Raw genomic sequence first — 16967 nt, 5'->3', positions numbered from 1 at the left:
GACTAATTTGATAGTCGATTAGTCGCGACTGTGTCGATTGGAGTAGTCGACGACTAATTTGATAGTCGATTAGTCGCGACTGTGTCGATTAAAGTAGTCGATGACTAATTGATAGTCGATTAGTCGCGACTATGTCGACTAAAGTAGTCGACGACTAACTTGATAGTCGATTAGTCGCGACTATGTCGACTAAAGTAGTCGACGACTAAATTAATAGTCGATTAGTCGCGACTATGTCGATTAAAGTAGTCGACGGCTAAATTAATAGTCGATTAGTCGCGACTACGTCGACTAAAGTACTCGACGACTAATTTGAGAGTGGATTAGTCGCGACTATGTTGACTAAAGTAGTCGACGACTAATTTAATAGTTGTTTAGTCGCCACTATGTCGATTAAAGTAGTCGACGACTAATTTGATAGTCGATTAGTCGCGACTATGTCGATTAGAGTAATCGATGACTAATTTGATAGTCGATTAGTCGCGACTATGTCGATTAGAGTAGTCGACGACTAATTTGATAGTCGATTAGTCGTGACTATGTCGATTAAAGTAGTCGACGACTAACTTGATAGTCGATTAGTCGCGACTATGTCGATTAAAGTAGTCGACGACTAATTTGATAGTCAATTAGTCACGACTGTGTCGACTTAAATAGTCGACGACTAATTTAATAGTCGATTAGTCGCGACTATGTCGATTAGAGTAGTCGACGACTAATTTAATAGTCGATTAGTCGCGACTATGTCGATTAAAGTAGTCGACGACTAACTTGATAGTCGATTAATCGCGACTATGTCGAGTAAAGTAGTCGACGACTAATTTCATAGTCGATTAGTCGCGACTATGTCGACTAAAGTAGTCAACGACTAATTTAATAGTCGATTAGTCGCAATTATGTTGATTAAAGTAGTCGACAACTAATTTGATAGTCGATTAATCCCGACAATGTCAACAATTGGAATAGTCAACAACTAATTTAATAGTGGATTAGTCACGATTATGTTGAATATTAAAGTTAATATTTTTAATTAATAAGGAAAAAATTTTGGATGATTAGTCGACTATTAAAATAATCGTTTGTGGCAGCCCTAATACAGAGTGTGCTAATCCTGTAGTGATATTTCTCTATCTGTCATTGTGGTTCTGAAATGTTTCCAATTATATTAAAATACTGCTGAAGAATATATAAGTAAAAAATGTATGAAAATGTGTACCTGACATGTCAGAACTTTTTTAAGTCCAACTGAATTTTTTGCCTAAAATAGTAGAAGTACCTATAAGTGTGAGTAAAGACCAGAGCAGAACGAAACGTACTGCTATAAAACCAGCAGCAGTGGTTCTGACAGCTACTCACCCTCAGCCACACATTCTAAAGTAAAGCCAGGTGTGTTGGATCTTTAATTTCTCATTTTTGATTCCGTTTTTAATTCTATTACTCCCTTTTCAATAGCCTTTAAACTCATAGCAGAGCTTGTCAAGTGTTTTTGCAGCATTAGAATGAAGATAAACGGCTTCCACTCACATCCAATCATCATCATGGCCACGGCAAAGATTTTCTCTCCGTCCGTCGTCGGGGCGATGTTGCCAAAGCCGATGCTGGTCAGGCTGGTCATGGTGAAGTACAGGGAGGTGATGTAGACAGAGTCTTTGTTTGGTCCGCCTTCCCACTTTCCTGAACCCGTGGTGTTGAAGCGATACGGCCTCCCCATGGTCTCAGCGAGGATGTAGAGCCAGCTGTCCATGCGGACGACGTTGGTTTCCTCATCTATGACCTCGTAATCCCCAATGCTGTACCTAAAGAGTTAATAACTGTGTGTTAGTAAAATTTTATTTTTAGACTGGATTTAGGAGGTTCTGGAGATCTTTTCTCATCCAAGAAGCACAGTATTTTAAAAACTCATTCGGTGTCCAACTGCAGCCACCATTATTCCCAGCAGAATTGTAATTACTAACTCTAGTTCAGCAACAAACTCTAGTCCACTGGTTTCATTATCTGCTTGGTTAGTTTTCCTGCTGAAAGCAACAAAAAACTTTCTGTTAACTTTATTAACACTTTGAATGTAAAACAGAGTGGAGTCTAGTTTATCCAAAGCAGTAAAAAGTAACACTTGTGTGAATTTCCCATAATGCCCCCTGTCTGTGCATCAGTCCACCAAAAGAATTGAAGTTTGAAGCTTCTGTGTAGCTTTTGACTAATACAAATATTCGTTGTTTAGGTCATTTATTTTACTTTGTTTACTCAGATGTGTGTTTTATTATATGTAATTACTTTATTTACTTATGTATTGATTTGTTAAAATATATATTATTTGACTATTCTATTAAAAGTTGTATTTAATATTTTTTTAAAAAATTAATACACATTATTTTGTTTTATTAATAGTAAAAAGGGTATTTACTTATTTTTTGATTAATTAAAACATTACTGTTTATTCTATTACTTAAAGTTTTATTTGCCATTTTATGTGAATTTTAATAACAATATAATATTATAATTAAAATTTTAATAGTAAAATTAGTATATTTACTTATTTTTTAATTAATTTAAAATATTACAGGTTTATTCTTTAATATAACATTTTTACTATTTTATTGGTCAAATAGAGATATTTTACCTTTATGTATAATTGGTCTATTTAATGTACTATAATAATAATGCAATGTTTATTAGCAGCAAAAAATTTATTTAATTATTTTATTGATTAATTGAAATTATTACTGGTTTATTCTATTAGATAGAATTAGATTTAGAACGTTTTTTGCTATTTTAAGGGTGTATTTTTATAATAATAATATTCTTTAATAGTATATAGTTTATTTACTTATTTCATTGATTAATACAAAATATTAAAGGTTTATTCTATTATTTAAAGGTTTTATTTGCCATGTTAAAGATGTATTTTTTGTACTGTAATATGTTTTAGTAACAGTAAATATTTTATTTACTTATCTTACTGATTAATTAAAAAAATATTGGTTCATTCTTTAATTAAAAACATTTTCTGCTATTTTTATAGCATGTATTTTATCTGTAAATGTGTATTATAGGTCCATATTTTATTATTCTAATTTACTGAATTCAAGATAACAAAACAAAAACACAATCCAAAGTTTTGATAGAACACAAATAAGAAAGATGCTGTATCAATAAAGGAAAAAGAAAACTCCCCCCAAAAAACTTAAAATTTATCACAAGATGGAAAAATTGAAGAGGCAGTTAATGAGCAAAATTCGAAAAAATCTAAATAAGTAGGTAGTTTAGAAGTGATTATTGTGTTGATATAATGAAAGTCTTAATTATTTTGTAAAAGACAAACAAAAAGTATTTTACTAAAAACACAAAACTTTTTCACTAAACATGTTATATATATTATCCTTAAATAAAACACATAAAAAAAGGAATTTAATTACCAAACTGAGGAGTGATGCACTTTATACAAAAGGCTGTTGTATCAACCTTTGTGCACAGAAAACTAGTTCACTGTATAAAGTCTGCATCTGTGCCAAAAGACGTGAAAGGAAAAAACGGTTTTACTCTGCAAAACGTTGTCATTTAAAAACAGAACTAAAGCAGAAAAATGTCTGTGTGGCTTAATGTAACGGATACCAACAGCAGGCTTGTCGAGGTGTTGACTTTAGGGTTATGAGATAAAAGACGGATCCGTCTAAATCTGGAGCTAATCCACACTACAGCAACTGCTGAGGATTCTGGGAGATTTCAATCTGACATCGGTTGACAGAAGTGAGATTCTTCTCAGAAACAACCTTTCTTTATTGTAATGTTAGTAGAAAGAATTTGGTGATTCAATGTTTATTTTCGTTACTTTCCCGCCCTCGGAACGGACCAGAAGGATTGAATCTGTTGTTCCGGTGGAGGATTTACTGCAACATGACGCTGCTCATGCTTCACTCGCTCTCCAGCCTCTTTATCATGTGTGTGTAAAAACAACAGCAGCACACGGAGAGGAGGTGCTGCTGTTTTCTGAGTTGAGGATGATTTAACTTTTCTCGAGTCGAAGATGCAGCTCTGAGTGTAGCCATGGCAACCAGAAAAACCACACAGGAGCTATTTTTACTGGTATGATATCTTACTGGTATTACTCTGTGGTTTTGGGGGCTCTTCATTCATTCGATTATGATGCTGTGGTCAAAACGACATTATTCAAACAGAACAGGTTATTTCATAATGATGAAATGAGTTGGGTCTGGTTGTGTTACGTCAAGTATTTGCAGATTTAGTTGCACTTTTCTCCTGTAGAGTAAACGATCTGATCTAACTTTAGAAGTAACTTCCATAAATCTACATAATAATAACAAAAAAAAGGAGAAATTTCAGCATTTACAGTACGAAAATCATGAAAAAGCATTGACTCCTACTTAGCATGCATCAGCTTTATTATTTCCCTCATTTCTACTAGCTGTCTGTGCTATTAAAGCACCGCTGCGATGGCAGAACAAAGCATCCAGGATCTGTTATGTAATTTGGCTTTTGAGCAAACAGTTCCGCCCACCTAAACTGTCACATTTATCCGTCTTTATTCCTGTTTGTCTGAAAATGAGAAAGTCCTGTCATGGCGGGGGCATGCCAAAGACTGGAACCGTACCAGATGCAGGCCAGCCAGTGTGCAGCCAGGCCAAAAACACACACCAGCAGCACCAGAACAGCTGCTCCGTACTCGATGTAGTGGTCCAGTTTACGAGCGACCCGGCCCAGACGGAGCAGCCGGACCACCTTAAGGGAGCTGAACAGACTGCTGATCCCCTGGAAGAAGAGAAGAGGCAACAGACAACAAAATGTAAGATTTTCTATAACTTTTATGCATCAACGTTTTCATTTCAACAGATTTTCGTATCAACAGATCTAAAAATTCAACAGTATTTTCTATTTATTTGATAACATTTTAGTTTTAGTAATCTTGTGCCTAATATTAACCTTTTAAACCATAATTCAGGTGTAACTACATTATTTTAAGTTTACAGAGTAGTCCAAAAGAAGTAAAACATTTATTTCGTCAACCACAAATTGTACAAGTTCTCCCACTTAAAAAGATGCGAGAGACCTGGAATTTTCAGTTTTGGTATATCTCTGTTATGAGAGACAAAATCAGAAAAAAAATCTGATTTTTAGGAACTTGTGTGTAAATCATGGCGGAAAATAAGTATTTAGTCGATAAATGTTCATTTTAATACTTTGCTATATATCCTTTGTTGGCAATGAAAACAGTCAAATGTCTTCTGTTAGTCTTCAGAAGGTTTTCACAAATCATTGTTGGTATTTTGGTCAATTCCTCCATACAGATCTCCTCTAGAGCAGTGATGTTTTGGTCCATTCCTCCATGCAGATCTCCTCTACAGCAGTGATGTTTTGGTCCATTCCTCCATACAGATCTCCTCTACAGCAGTGATGCTTTGGTTCATTCTTCCATACAGATCTCCTCTAGAGCAGAGATGTTTGGTCCATTCCTCCATGCAGATCTCCTCTAGAGCAGTGATGTTTTGGTCCATTCCTCCATACAGATCTCCTCTAGAGCAGAGATGTTTGGTCCATTGCTCCATGCAGATCTCCTCTAGAGCAGTGATGTTTTGGTCCATTCCTCCATACAGATCTCCTCTAGAGCAGAGATGTTTGGTCCATTCCTCCATGCAGATCTCCTCTAGAGCAGTGATGTTTTGGTCCATTCCTCCATACAGATCTCCTCTACAGCAGTGATGTTTTGGTCCATTCTTCCATACAGATCTCCTCTTGAGAAGTGATGTTTTGGTCCGTTCCTCCATGCAGATCTCCTCTACAGCAGTGATGTTTTGGTCCATTCTTCCATACAGATCTCCTCTACAGCAGTGATGTTTTGGTCCATTCCTCCATGCAGATCTCCTCTAGAGCAGTGATGTTTTGGTCCATTCTTCCATACAGATCTCCTCTACAGCAGTGATGTTTTGGTCCATTCCTCCATGCAGATCTCCTCTACAGCAGTGATGTTTTGGTCCATTCCTCCATATAGATCTCCTCTAGAGCAGTGATGTTTTGGTCCATTCCTCCATGCAGATCTCCTCTACAGCAGTGATGAAAAATCTGACTATACATGCCCCATTCATTCTTTCCTTTACACTGATGCTTCCACCCCCGTGCTTTATAGTAGGTGTGGTGTTCTCTGGATGCAACTCAGCATTCTTTCTCCTCCAAACAGTAGAATACTGATTGTAGTCTTTGTTACTTTGGTCCCAGCTCTCTGCAGGTCATTCACTAGCTCCCCCCCGTGAGGTTCTGGGGATTTTTCTGATCATTTTGACCCCACAGGGTGAGATCTTGCGGGGACCCCCAGATGGAGGGAGATCATCAGTGATCTTGTTTGTCTTCTATTTCCTAATAATTGTTGATTTCTTCACACTAAACTGCTTACCTATTGCAGATTCATTTTCCCAGTCTGGTGCAGGTCAACAATTCTGTTTCTGGTGTCCTAAGATAGCTCTTTGGCCTTGGCTAAAGTAGAGTTTGGAGTGTGACAGTTTGAGGTTGTGGACAGGTGTGTTTTATATAGATAACAGGTGACATTAATACAGGTAACGAGTGGAGGAGAGAGGATCCTCTGACAGAAGAAGTTACAGGTCTGTGAGAGACAGAAATCTTGCTCATTTATCATTGTTCAAATATTTATTTTTCCACCATCAATTGCAAATAAATTCTTTAAAAATGTGATTTTCTGTATTTGTTTTTTCATTTTCTCTCTCATTGTTGAGGTATACCATTGATGAAAATTACAGTCCTCCGTCATCTGAAGAACTTGGACAATTGTTGGCTGACCAAATACTTTTTTGCCCCAACTGTATTTCTAAGTTAGTTTTGTTGTTTGCAGTGAATCACCGTTTCTAAAAAAACAGGAGGATGAAAACTTGTGTTTTCTTGATTTAGATTTGCTTGACATTAAACTGCCTGCCACGCATCATCTTCAAAACGACAATTCTTAACAAGGATTAACTCATTTTCACGAACAAAGAAAACAACAATAAACAGATGCATAACAGCTAATAAACGTCAGCTCAGTCTCACTGTAGCCTGAAACAGCAATGCTGAGATTCTGACAGACAACAGCAGTCCCCAGAGTCCGCTTTGCATTTTGCTGCTCGAGTGTCACTTTGTGTGTGTGTGTGTGTGTGTTTGCACTATCAGGAGAATTGATTTTGCTGATGTGCTGTGGTCTGCAATGCGAGTACGACTGCAGCGCTTGCTGTCACTTGATCTGATCTCCCTGCCTGGCAGACACCTCAGTTCCAGCTCGTCTGAAATCCCTTCACAGCCCAGAGATCTGACTCTTAATTGTTACTGTACTTCTGACAGGTGGGGTATTCTCTGTGATTGTGACCTAAAGTAAGAAGGAAAAACTTTTTTCTTAAAGGTTGTTGGAGACATTCTGTGATGCCAAATTTAGCATAAAAGAAGCAACAAAATGATGTTGGAAAAGGTTCTGCTGAATTATTACCTTAATGCACGTGTCAAAGTTCATCCTGCCCTCCGGATCATTATATTCTATTGTTATTAATGGCCCGATGTTTTCTTGGGCTCATTTCTTACTTAAATAATTTTGACAAAATATATTTTTATGGAGAGTAAAATATTGAAAGTTATTTAAGATTTAAGTTGATTTATTTTGGAATAATATTCCTGACTTTTTATTATTCATAATTATGTTAAAAAGTGTTAAAGTTATAAAAATGTGTATTCTGCTAGCTTTTTTGACTATTTTGGCATTAACTAAGATTTTTTAGGCTATTCTGGAGTATTGCTAATATTTCAGCTACACGCTATTGTTTTGGCTAATTTAAGCTTTTTTCAGTTTTTAGGCTATTTGGAAGTCTAGTTATTTATTTAACTACATGTTAGATGTTTTTGTTAATTTAGGCTTTTTTTTTGTTTTTTAGGCTATTTTGGAGTTTAGCTAATATTTCAGCTGCTAATATTTCAGCTACATGCTATCTGTTTGGCTGGTTTGGGCTTTTTTTATAAATCCAGCTGTTTTGGATTTAAACTACTATTTACACACTAGCTTTTTTGGGTAATTTCAGCTTTTTTTCAGTTTTTCTTTTTTGGCTATTTTGAGGTCTAGCTATTTTTTCAGCAACATGCTAGCTGTTTGGCTGGTTTCTGCTTTTTTTAATAAATCAGGCTGTTTTGGATTTAAACTAATATTTACACGCTAGCTTTCTTGGCTAATTTCAGCTTTTTAGGCTATTTTGAAGTCTAGCTATTTTTTCAGCCACATGCTAGCTGTTTTGGCTAATTTAGGCTTTTTTCAGTTTTTAGACTATTTTGAAGTTTTTCAGCAACATGCTAGCTGTTTTGGCTAATCTAGGTTTTTATCTTTTTTGTTTTTTAGTTTTTTAGCCTAATTTAGCGGTTAGCTAATATTTGATTGGCTATCAGCTTCAACATTTTCAGCTATCAATTTCAGCATCTTCAGCGGCCAAATTCAGCTTACAGTATTCACACTAGCATTATTGCAGATAATGCTATATATCTAGTTCATAATTATGTTTAAAAAGTTACGGTTTTAAAGTTTTAAACATTCAGTTTTGGAGCCTTCAATAAATGTTTATCTTGTTCGTCCCGTGACCTAAAAGGTTTTTGGATCTTAGCTCCATGTGCGATTGAGCTTGACACCCCTGTCTTAATGGATTGGCAAAAATAAGAACTAATTCAGGCTGAGGATGTGCGTTTCAGAGAAATCCTATAGATTGCATCATTAAATAAACAGAATAATGGTGGGAAACTCAGCTGTGTTTTGTTCTCATTTCAATTTAAAACGGAGACTTCTTCATAAGACACATAACCAGAAGAAAGAAAAGAAATAAAGCCTTTACCTTAAAACCACTAAAGCAGTGAGAGCTCTAAGATAATACTTATGTATGTAGAACAGCTGTTTCCTGCTTCAAGCATGTGTGACATTAAATTAGTGTAATTTTGCTTCCTACATACCTAAACGTCTCTTCTTCCTGACCTAAAGTCCACTTTAAATAATCTCAAAGCCTTTTTTTTAATCCACAGAGACCGACCACACAGAGAGAAACTGCAGCGTATTTAGATTCTTTAGGGGATTTTTCCTCACATGCATCGCTTCACAATTCCTCTATAATAAAAAATAACTGATAAAATCTTAAAATAATGGGGCCTTTTCTCTATTCACCAGTGCGTTCATCAAATCTGAGGAGGTTCTTTGCTAAGAATCATTATTTTTGAAAGGTTAAATAGTCAAATTAGAATAAATATTTAAGTTGTATGTAGTTATAGACCCTTTTCACATGGTGTCACATAAAATGGTTACTGTGTAAAGTGACTTCCGGTTCAGAAAATGTCGTCAAGTCTTGATTAGAAAGTTGACTTTCTGGTCAGAAAGTTGGTGAGAAAGTTTGCTATATTTCTTGAAAAATTGAGAGTTTCCTATTTTTTTAAAAACAAGTCACAAAACGAGTATTTAATGTCTAAAAAATAAAATTTTACTTTTGAAATTTCCTTTTTGATGGCTAATATTTTAGTCCAAACTGGTGTAAAATCAGCTAAAACGTTTGTAACAGAAGGTTTTCAGGCATTTAAAATAAAAGCAACAAGCTGCAACAAATTCCAATCAAAATGAAGCCTACTTGAGTGACAGCACGGTGGTTCCAATTCTTCCAATCACGTCCATGCAAGAACACAGGTAGAAGAGGAATGGGTGGGGCCATGCAAACAGAATGAAGGGATGAAACAAAGAGAAAAAAAATAAGAGAAAGGACTCTTAATCATTGTAAAGATGAAAAACACACATAAAAAATTATATAAATCAATAAATATTGATGAAATAGTAAAACTCAAAACAGTCAGGATGAACAAAAAGCTGAACCTAACAGCCACGGCTTGTTTTTGATCTTCAGCTTTTGGGACTGTCAGAGTCTCTCATGTCAGTCGTTTAACTCTAAAGCAAAAGCGTTTGACACGAGCTTAATAAGACAGCCTCTCGTTTACTCGCTCTCATTTACTTCTGTCAATGAACGTCTTGAAACAATCTGGAACAAATGGAAGCGTCAAAGCAGAGGTACACAATCCTAAAGGACTGACCTTGATGCCACGTCTTTAAACATGCACCAAAAAACTGGAATCTATCACAAAAAGAAAGTGTCCTGAAACGTGAAAAGTTGTATTATTTCTTAATTGGGTGAGTTCAGAAAGTACCAGCAGTACTTTATGTACTCAAAGTACTTGATAAAGCTACAGGAAAGAGAAATGAAATGAATTCTAAAGTTTTAATACATCTATATAAATGTAAAAACACTCAATACAATCATTAGTCAAAATATTTTAGCAGACAAAAACATAGAATCTAAAATAAATAAATAAAATGATGCGTTTACACACATAAAAAATACAAACGTACACAATTTACATGCTTTATCCAAACCTGTGGAGAGTTTAGATAATCGAACATTTAAGATTTGAAACCAATTAAATTCCACATTTTATTAAAACACAAGATCTTAACATTCAAGAAGTTTATCGATTTAAGGTTGTGTCTAAATTCTCCCCCAGTCACTATATAATGTGTTCGCCATTTTCTAGTACTGTCCAAATCTACTGATTCCAAAATAAAGCGCACTCAAAATTTCCCAGAAGTCTTTGCAAAACACTAGTGTGCATCAATGCTCACTAGATTGGCGAATATAGACCACAATGCATTGCGGTCGAACTAATTTTAACAAAAAAAAACGTATTTAAACTTTATGTATGAATAAACCATCAACATTTTCACCATTAGAACACAGTGAAATCATAAATAAACGATGTGAAATGTTTGTATTTATTTGATTTTTATTTAAATCAGTGACGTCATATCCGGTGTTTAGAAAAACAAAAGAAAAGTAGTGAGCATCGAGTCTGAATTACCTTTAAAATCCAGGGCACTAAATAGTCCCGCACTATATCGTTTTATAGTAGTTAAGGATTAGGGAGGGAAATTAAGACACAACCTTAGTCTTTTAAAGAAGATTTTAAAATTTCTAAATTAATTAACACCCGAATCTTTTAGCACTTTAATTCATAAATCAGCGCCAATGTTCAAATTCCTTCCCTACTCACTATACAGTGTGTTTGCCATTTTGTAGTGCTGTCCGAATCTACAATTCCCAAATCGAGTGTCTTAGAAATTTCCCAGAAGTCTTTGCGAAAAACTAGCAGATCATAATGCAGTGCGTTACAACAATTTTTGCTAATGAAATGTGTGTTTTTTTGAATAAACCTTCCACATTTTTATCATCAGAACACAGTGGAGTCATAAACAAACTTTGTGAAATACCGATTAGGTTCTCTCTTCGTGTAATTGGTGATAGCCGACGTTCAAAAAAAAAAAAAAGGAAGTAGTGAGCATGGTGTCCAAATTGCTCTAAAACCTCCTTTGCCCAGTCTGCTCTCTCTGTGACCGGATCCGGACTCTGGAACTCACTCCACGCTGGTTTGAAATCTGTGATCAGTTTTAGTCTCTTTAAAAAAATAAACAAAGGTTTGAGTGAGGTATGTTTAGGTATATTTTTTTATCTCTTTCATAAGTCTGTTTTTTAAACAATTTCATGTATTTTTTTAATTAGCTGTTTTGTTCTATATCTTATCCCCATTCTTTTACTGTATAAAAAGCCCATCTAGGGACAAATGCAGCAAATTAGCTTTTGCTAAAAGCATTACGATACGGACTGCTGCTCTGCTGCATGTCTGTTTTTTTATTTGTCCCTAAAAAGATCTCACTAGTTTTACTTTGGAAACAGGAAGCTTCACTGACACTTTATTTTGAAGATTTGTTTACTTCCGGTGACAGTAGCAAAGCTCATTCGGCTTAGTTTAGGTTCATAAACTAAAATACAACATTATTCTGTATTTCAGAGCAATCAATATTTTACTACATGATGATTTACTACACTCTACTATATTTATAAAGATCGTGAATCAATCGTGAATTTTGCATACACACTGACAAGGTTTGGACTTTTTAATGATATATTTAGAATAGTAGTTGATCAAATTAGATGGTACGATGGTACGATAGACACTTTTCTATTGCCCACACGATATGTATCCTCATATCGCCATTCACTAGAGGTGAATATAAAACATTAGCAAATATAAAATCATCCGGTGAGAGGTAGGAAAAAATTTGAAGACATTTTTAACTGATTTAGATCAACTATTTACACACAAAAAAAATGTATTCATTTAATTTCTCTCAGTTGAGTTTAAATTCTCACATGCTTTTAAGGAAAACAAGACTAAAAACATAAGTGTGTCAATTTGCTGTGTTTTCTTTTGTGATGATTCAGAGAAGATCGAATAACACCAGCTTTAGGCTATAAAAAAAAAAAAAAAACACTAAAGATTTCTGTCTCTCTTTTGCTGACCGCTCTCCGTTCATGCTCGGATACTTGAACCTGTCAGCATTCAGGATGCTGAGGCTCTGAAAAACTAGAAACGGCCAAAATGCTGGACCTGCAGAAGCAATTTAGCACCTGAACAAGGCTCTTCTGAAAGCTTTACAACTGCTCTCACATTACCTTTTCACAACCACAGAGAGCTGACAGCTCCCAGGAGCCGCCAGCGTCCCGCTCACAGTGACACGCGGCACTCTTAAATGCCATCGCAGCGTTTCACACGGCCACAGTAACGCGTAGATCATGAGACGTGACACATTAGGCACTCTCAGGGACACACAAATACACGACGACGTGTCGGTAATATGAAAACTGACAGGGTGAAGAGGCTCAGCTCAATCACGGTGTGTGCCATAGTTTTGGGTGGAAACAACAGATGTCTACAATGACCATCTTTACTGTTTAAACAGCGAGGGCTGGTTTATGTTTTCCCACAATTCAGATGTCATAAAGCTTTAATGGTTTGGGGGAATTAGCAGCAGGGGCGCAGTATACCAGACCGCTCCAGTTCAACAATGCAACACCACTTCTACAATTAAAATGTGGCAATTATCTCAAAATCCTGTGATGGCTCTCCAGCAAACACTCATCTGTGTGGAAAAACCTGCACAAATCCACAAACAAGCGTACTCCGCTGTTCAGTCGGTCTGACACGAATTAAAGCGGCGACGTGGCTCTGAGCTGTAGAGGCTATTAAACGTGGCTGAATGCTCGCACACTGGCTTAATCTTTCAGTCAATTTGGAAAAAGTCAATTTTAGGATTTAAATGTAGCCTCAATTCGGGGGAAGGACGAGACAATACTTGTTGCATAACTTGGTCATTCAAGCCTCAAGAACAGAAGAAAACTGTAATGATGAGAAACAAAAGATTCCCTTCATTGATGCGTTTCTTTAGGAAAGATCAGTGCTGCGTAAAAGAGCCAAGATTCCTTTCTATAAAGCTAGTTTGATGTTCAAAAGTGTGCCTAGATGCTTAAAGTCCCTCATAACAATTTTTTTATATTAAAAAAAACATTCCTGGTAGTGATTTAATGATGATTATTAATTTTTAAACCAAAATGTCTTCAAAAGCCTTTTTTATGTTGATCTAAAATCTCCTCTGAGGGGGCGTGGCTTGTGAGCATGTTACCATGACAACGTGCCCGAATATGGATTAAATAGTCTGCTTTTTGTGAAAAAATTATCTAAACTAAAAAAAAAGATAAAATTAAAGTACTAAAAATGAATTTACTTTTTATTTTTTATTTATTTATTTATTTTTTTTTAGCAAATGACCATTTACAAGTTTTTTAACGCACATGGTGAAAGCCTGAACAAAGCAAAGCGAAGGACTGCTTCTTCCTGAGGTCTAATTAATTTTGTGTTAATAAATATTATCGTGTTAATTCTTTTTTTAATGATTACATGCGTTGACACGTTCACAGGCCTAATTTAAATAGAATATTTCATTCGTTCAAGTATAGAACGTGTTTTTTACGTTCCCTTAATGTCTTTGACCAGAGTACATTTAAACTTGAAATTGCTGTTGAAATGAAAATATAATTCAAAAAATTCCAATAATTCTATCCAACAAAGTTATCCAGCAATAGTCTGGAACTTCCACTAGAATTGAAATGATGGAATTAAAAGGAGGCAGCAAAGCTCTGGCTTTTTGTAAAAGGAATTTTTGACAGATCTCTTTTCTGCAGAGATAATAAAGGAGTAAAAATGTGAGAGCAGAAATTTCAAAAGTGCAAATGAGAAAAGGAAACTGGAGAGTGTGACATCTCTCAAAGCACCTGTGAACCTGAGTGAAGAAACCACATTTGGACACGGAGAAGACAGTATTTGCACACAGTTGGACACATTTAATATAAGTGTGTTGGGTGTAGTTTAACACTGAAATATATGAATAAAATAAAAGGAAGTCATTTGAATTGATTAAATAGTCTAACAAATTGTTTAATTTTTATGATCGTGAACCTCTTAAAAGAAAGAAAGAAAAGAAAAAATTCTGTATTTGGGAGAAAAAAAAGTGACAAAAATAGGGCTGGGTATCGATTATAATTTTCAGAATCGATTCTATTCCGATTTTTTTCAGTTCTTCAGTTCAATTCAATTTTGAGTTTATGCATTTAGACACATTTGCTTAGAAATACATTAATAATCTGCTATATGTTTTAACTATATTCATATTAATCTGATCCAGTTCACATACTGTAAAATGTATCAGTGAAATAATGAGATTATTAATATTACACAGTGTTACATGGATTTTCAAAAAGAGAAGTTCTAAAAAAATGTTCAGATCATTAACATTGTAAACATTGTTCTGCCTCTCCTGGAGAACGTTTCAGTTTGGCCACTAGGTGGCGATCGCGCTATAGAAGTACACCTTCTTCCAGAAGAAGAAGAACGTGTGACCAAAAAACGATGTTTTAGACCGAAAATATTTACTTTAAAAATATTTCCTTAAAGGAGTTTGAAAAATTAATGTCTGTGAGTTTATAAAGATGTTCATTTAGTCAGAAATGTTTGTTTATGTCTACTGAGAATTAGCATTAGCCGTTCTATGGGAAATTCCATTAATGTTAGCATTAAGCTAGCGGACTTTAGCTTTATGTGCTAAATTGATTTATATTTTTATGAATCGATCGTTGATCTGTTAAGCTTAAATCGATTAAAATCGGTCAGTCGGTTTTATCAACCCAGCCCTTCTGAAAAAAAGCACAATTTTTCATTTTGTTGACCAACCGACGGAACACATCTTAGCAAAAACAAGAACTTCTAAACAGACTTCTAGAAAGTGTGATTGAGGACTCACCTCGTCGACATTCTCAAACGCGTTGATGACATCATACGGCAGGCAGGACAGCAGGTCGATGACGAACCACGTCTTCAGGTAGTTCATTCGGATCAGCTTGGGGTCTGAGATGACCTCGCCCGCGGGCCCGACAAACGTGGTGTGAAAGTTCAAAACTATATCCACCAAGAAGATGACGTCCACAATGCTGTCCACCACCAGCCACGTCACGTTGTTCTGCTTGGTCTTAAAGGAGACGTTGTAGGGCACCATGATGGCGGTGTAGAAGGTGAGGATGAGGATGACCCAGTCCCACGTGGTCTTGAAGAGGCAATAGTGTAGGATGATGTGAGGGGGGGTTTTGGGGGTCTCCTGTTTGTATTGAGGTAGGATGTCGGAGCCCAGCTGCAGAACCTGAAACATGTCAGATGAGTACATTAGAACAGCGGGAGAAGATTTTAATAAACAGTTTAAAGCAAATTAGTGCTGCCACAAACGAATATTTTAATAGTCGACAAATCACAGAATATTTTTTCTGATTAGTCAACTAATTGGGTCATTCGCAAACTGGATGTAAAGCACAGATCTCAACAATCATTAGCTTTGAACTACATAAAAACTAGATGGTATTACCTCAGATAATGTTAGTATGAATGCTGCGAACTGAATTTGGCCACTGAAGATGCTAGTGCTGATAGTTGAAGATGCTGAAATTGATAGCTGAAATCACTGAAGCTTAGAGACAGCTAAAAAATATTATTTAGACGCCAAATTAGTCTAAAAAACTGAAAAAAGCCAAAGTTAGCCAAAATAGCTAGCATGCAGCAGAAATATTAGCTAAACTCCAAAATAGCATAAAAAACAAACAAAAAAAAAATCCTCAAGTAGACGAAATAGCTAACATGTGGCTGAAATATTAGCTAAACTCCAAAATAGCATAAAAAACAACAACAAAAAAATCCTAAATTAGGCAAAATAGCTAGCATGCAGCTGAAATATTAGCTAAACTCCAAAATAGGCTAAAAAAAAAAAAACTAAAGTAGCCAAAAAAGCTAGCATGCAGCTGGAACATTAGGTAAACTCCAAAATAGCATAAAAAACAACAACAACAACAATCCTTAATGAGGCAAAATAGGTAGCATGTAGCTGAAATGTTAGCTAAACTTCAAATTAGCCTTAAAAAAATCCTGAAGTGGCCAAAATAGCTAGCATGCAGCTGACACATTTGTTAAATTCCAAAATAGTCTAAGAAACCTTAATAAATGCCAAAATAGTCTAAAAAACTAGCAGAGTGCCATTATAACTTTCAAATTTACTACACTCTGACTCTGTATATTATGAAGTAACGACTAATCGACTATTAAATTAGTCGTTGACCATTTTAATAGTCATTTAGTCGTCGATTAGCCGACTAATTGTGGCAGCACTAATGCAAATTACAAGAGAAGCTGCACGAGTCTGCTCAAAGATGGACCCGTCTACAGTTTCTAAAAAACATTAGACCGTTTTACCACACAAACAAAAGTGACCTCAGCCAGGCGGGAGTGCTTGAGGACATTCTCTCCTTTGTGGACTGTGGGCTGCAGTTGCTGTAAAACTCCTCTGCTGCTCGTGAGAGCTCGAGTCAGTCGTGCAAATTTCCCCCAGCCTGAGGATAGCAAACAAACACACAATCATTACTGTTTTACACGTGTCCTCGGGCTCTAACATGCTTGCTTGAAGGAATCGATATCTGAGAATTTTTTTT

At 35.7% G+C, this 16967-nt stretch overlaps 1 protein-coding gene across 6 annotated transcripts in view; it reads right to left on the bottom strand.

Annotated features, from left to right (window-relative positions):
• kcnh1a (potassium voltage-gated channel, subfamily H (eag-related), member 1a) overlaps positions 1 to 16967 on the bottom strand; it is a 63858-nt gene that overhangs the window by 27911 nt on the left and 18980 nt on the right. For 2 of the 6 annotated variants that reach the window (XM_024297119.2, XM_036215505.1), the window contains 5 exons: positions 16732 to 16868; positions 15242 to 15634; positions 9633 to 9659; positions 4607 to 4764; positions 1525 to 1796 (listed from right to left, as the gene is read on the bottom strand). In XM_024297119.2, coding sequence (XP_024152887.1) covers positions 1525 to 1796; positions 4607 to 4764; positions 9633 to 9659; positions 15242 to 15634; positions 16732 to 16868 — 987 coding nt within the window. The remainder of the gene's footprint in view (positions 1 to 1524; positions 1797 to 4606; positions 4765 to 9632; positions 9660 to 15241; positions 15635 to 16731; positions 16869 to 16967) is intronic. The other 4 variants (XM_036215504.1, XM_024297120.2, XM_036215506.1 and 1 more) reach the window with 3 other exon arrangements.

The sequence above is a fragment of the Oryzias melastigma genome, linkage group LG15, assembly GCF_002922805.2.
Source record: "Oryzias melastigma strain HK-1 linkage group LG15, ASM292280v2, whole genome shotgun sequence".
Lineage (NCBI taxonomy): Eukaryota > Metazoa > Chordata > Actinopteri > Beloniformes > Adrianichthyidae > Oryzias > Oryzias melastigma.
Note: the sequence above shows the minus strand (reverse complement) of the source record. Positions and strands in the feature narration are given on the sequence as shown.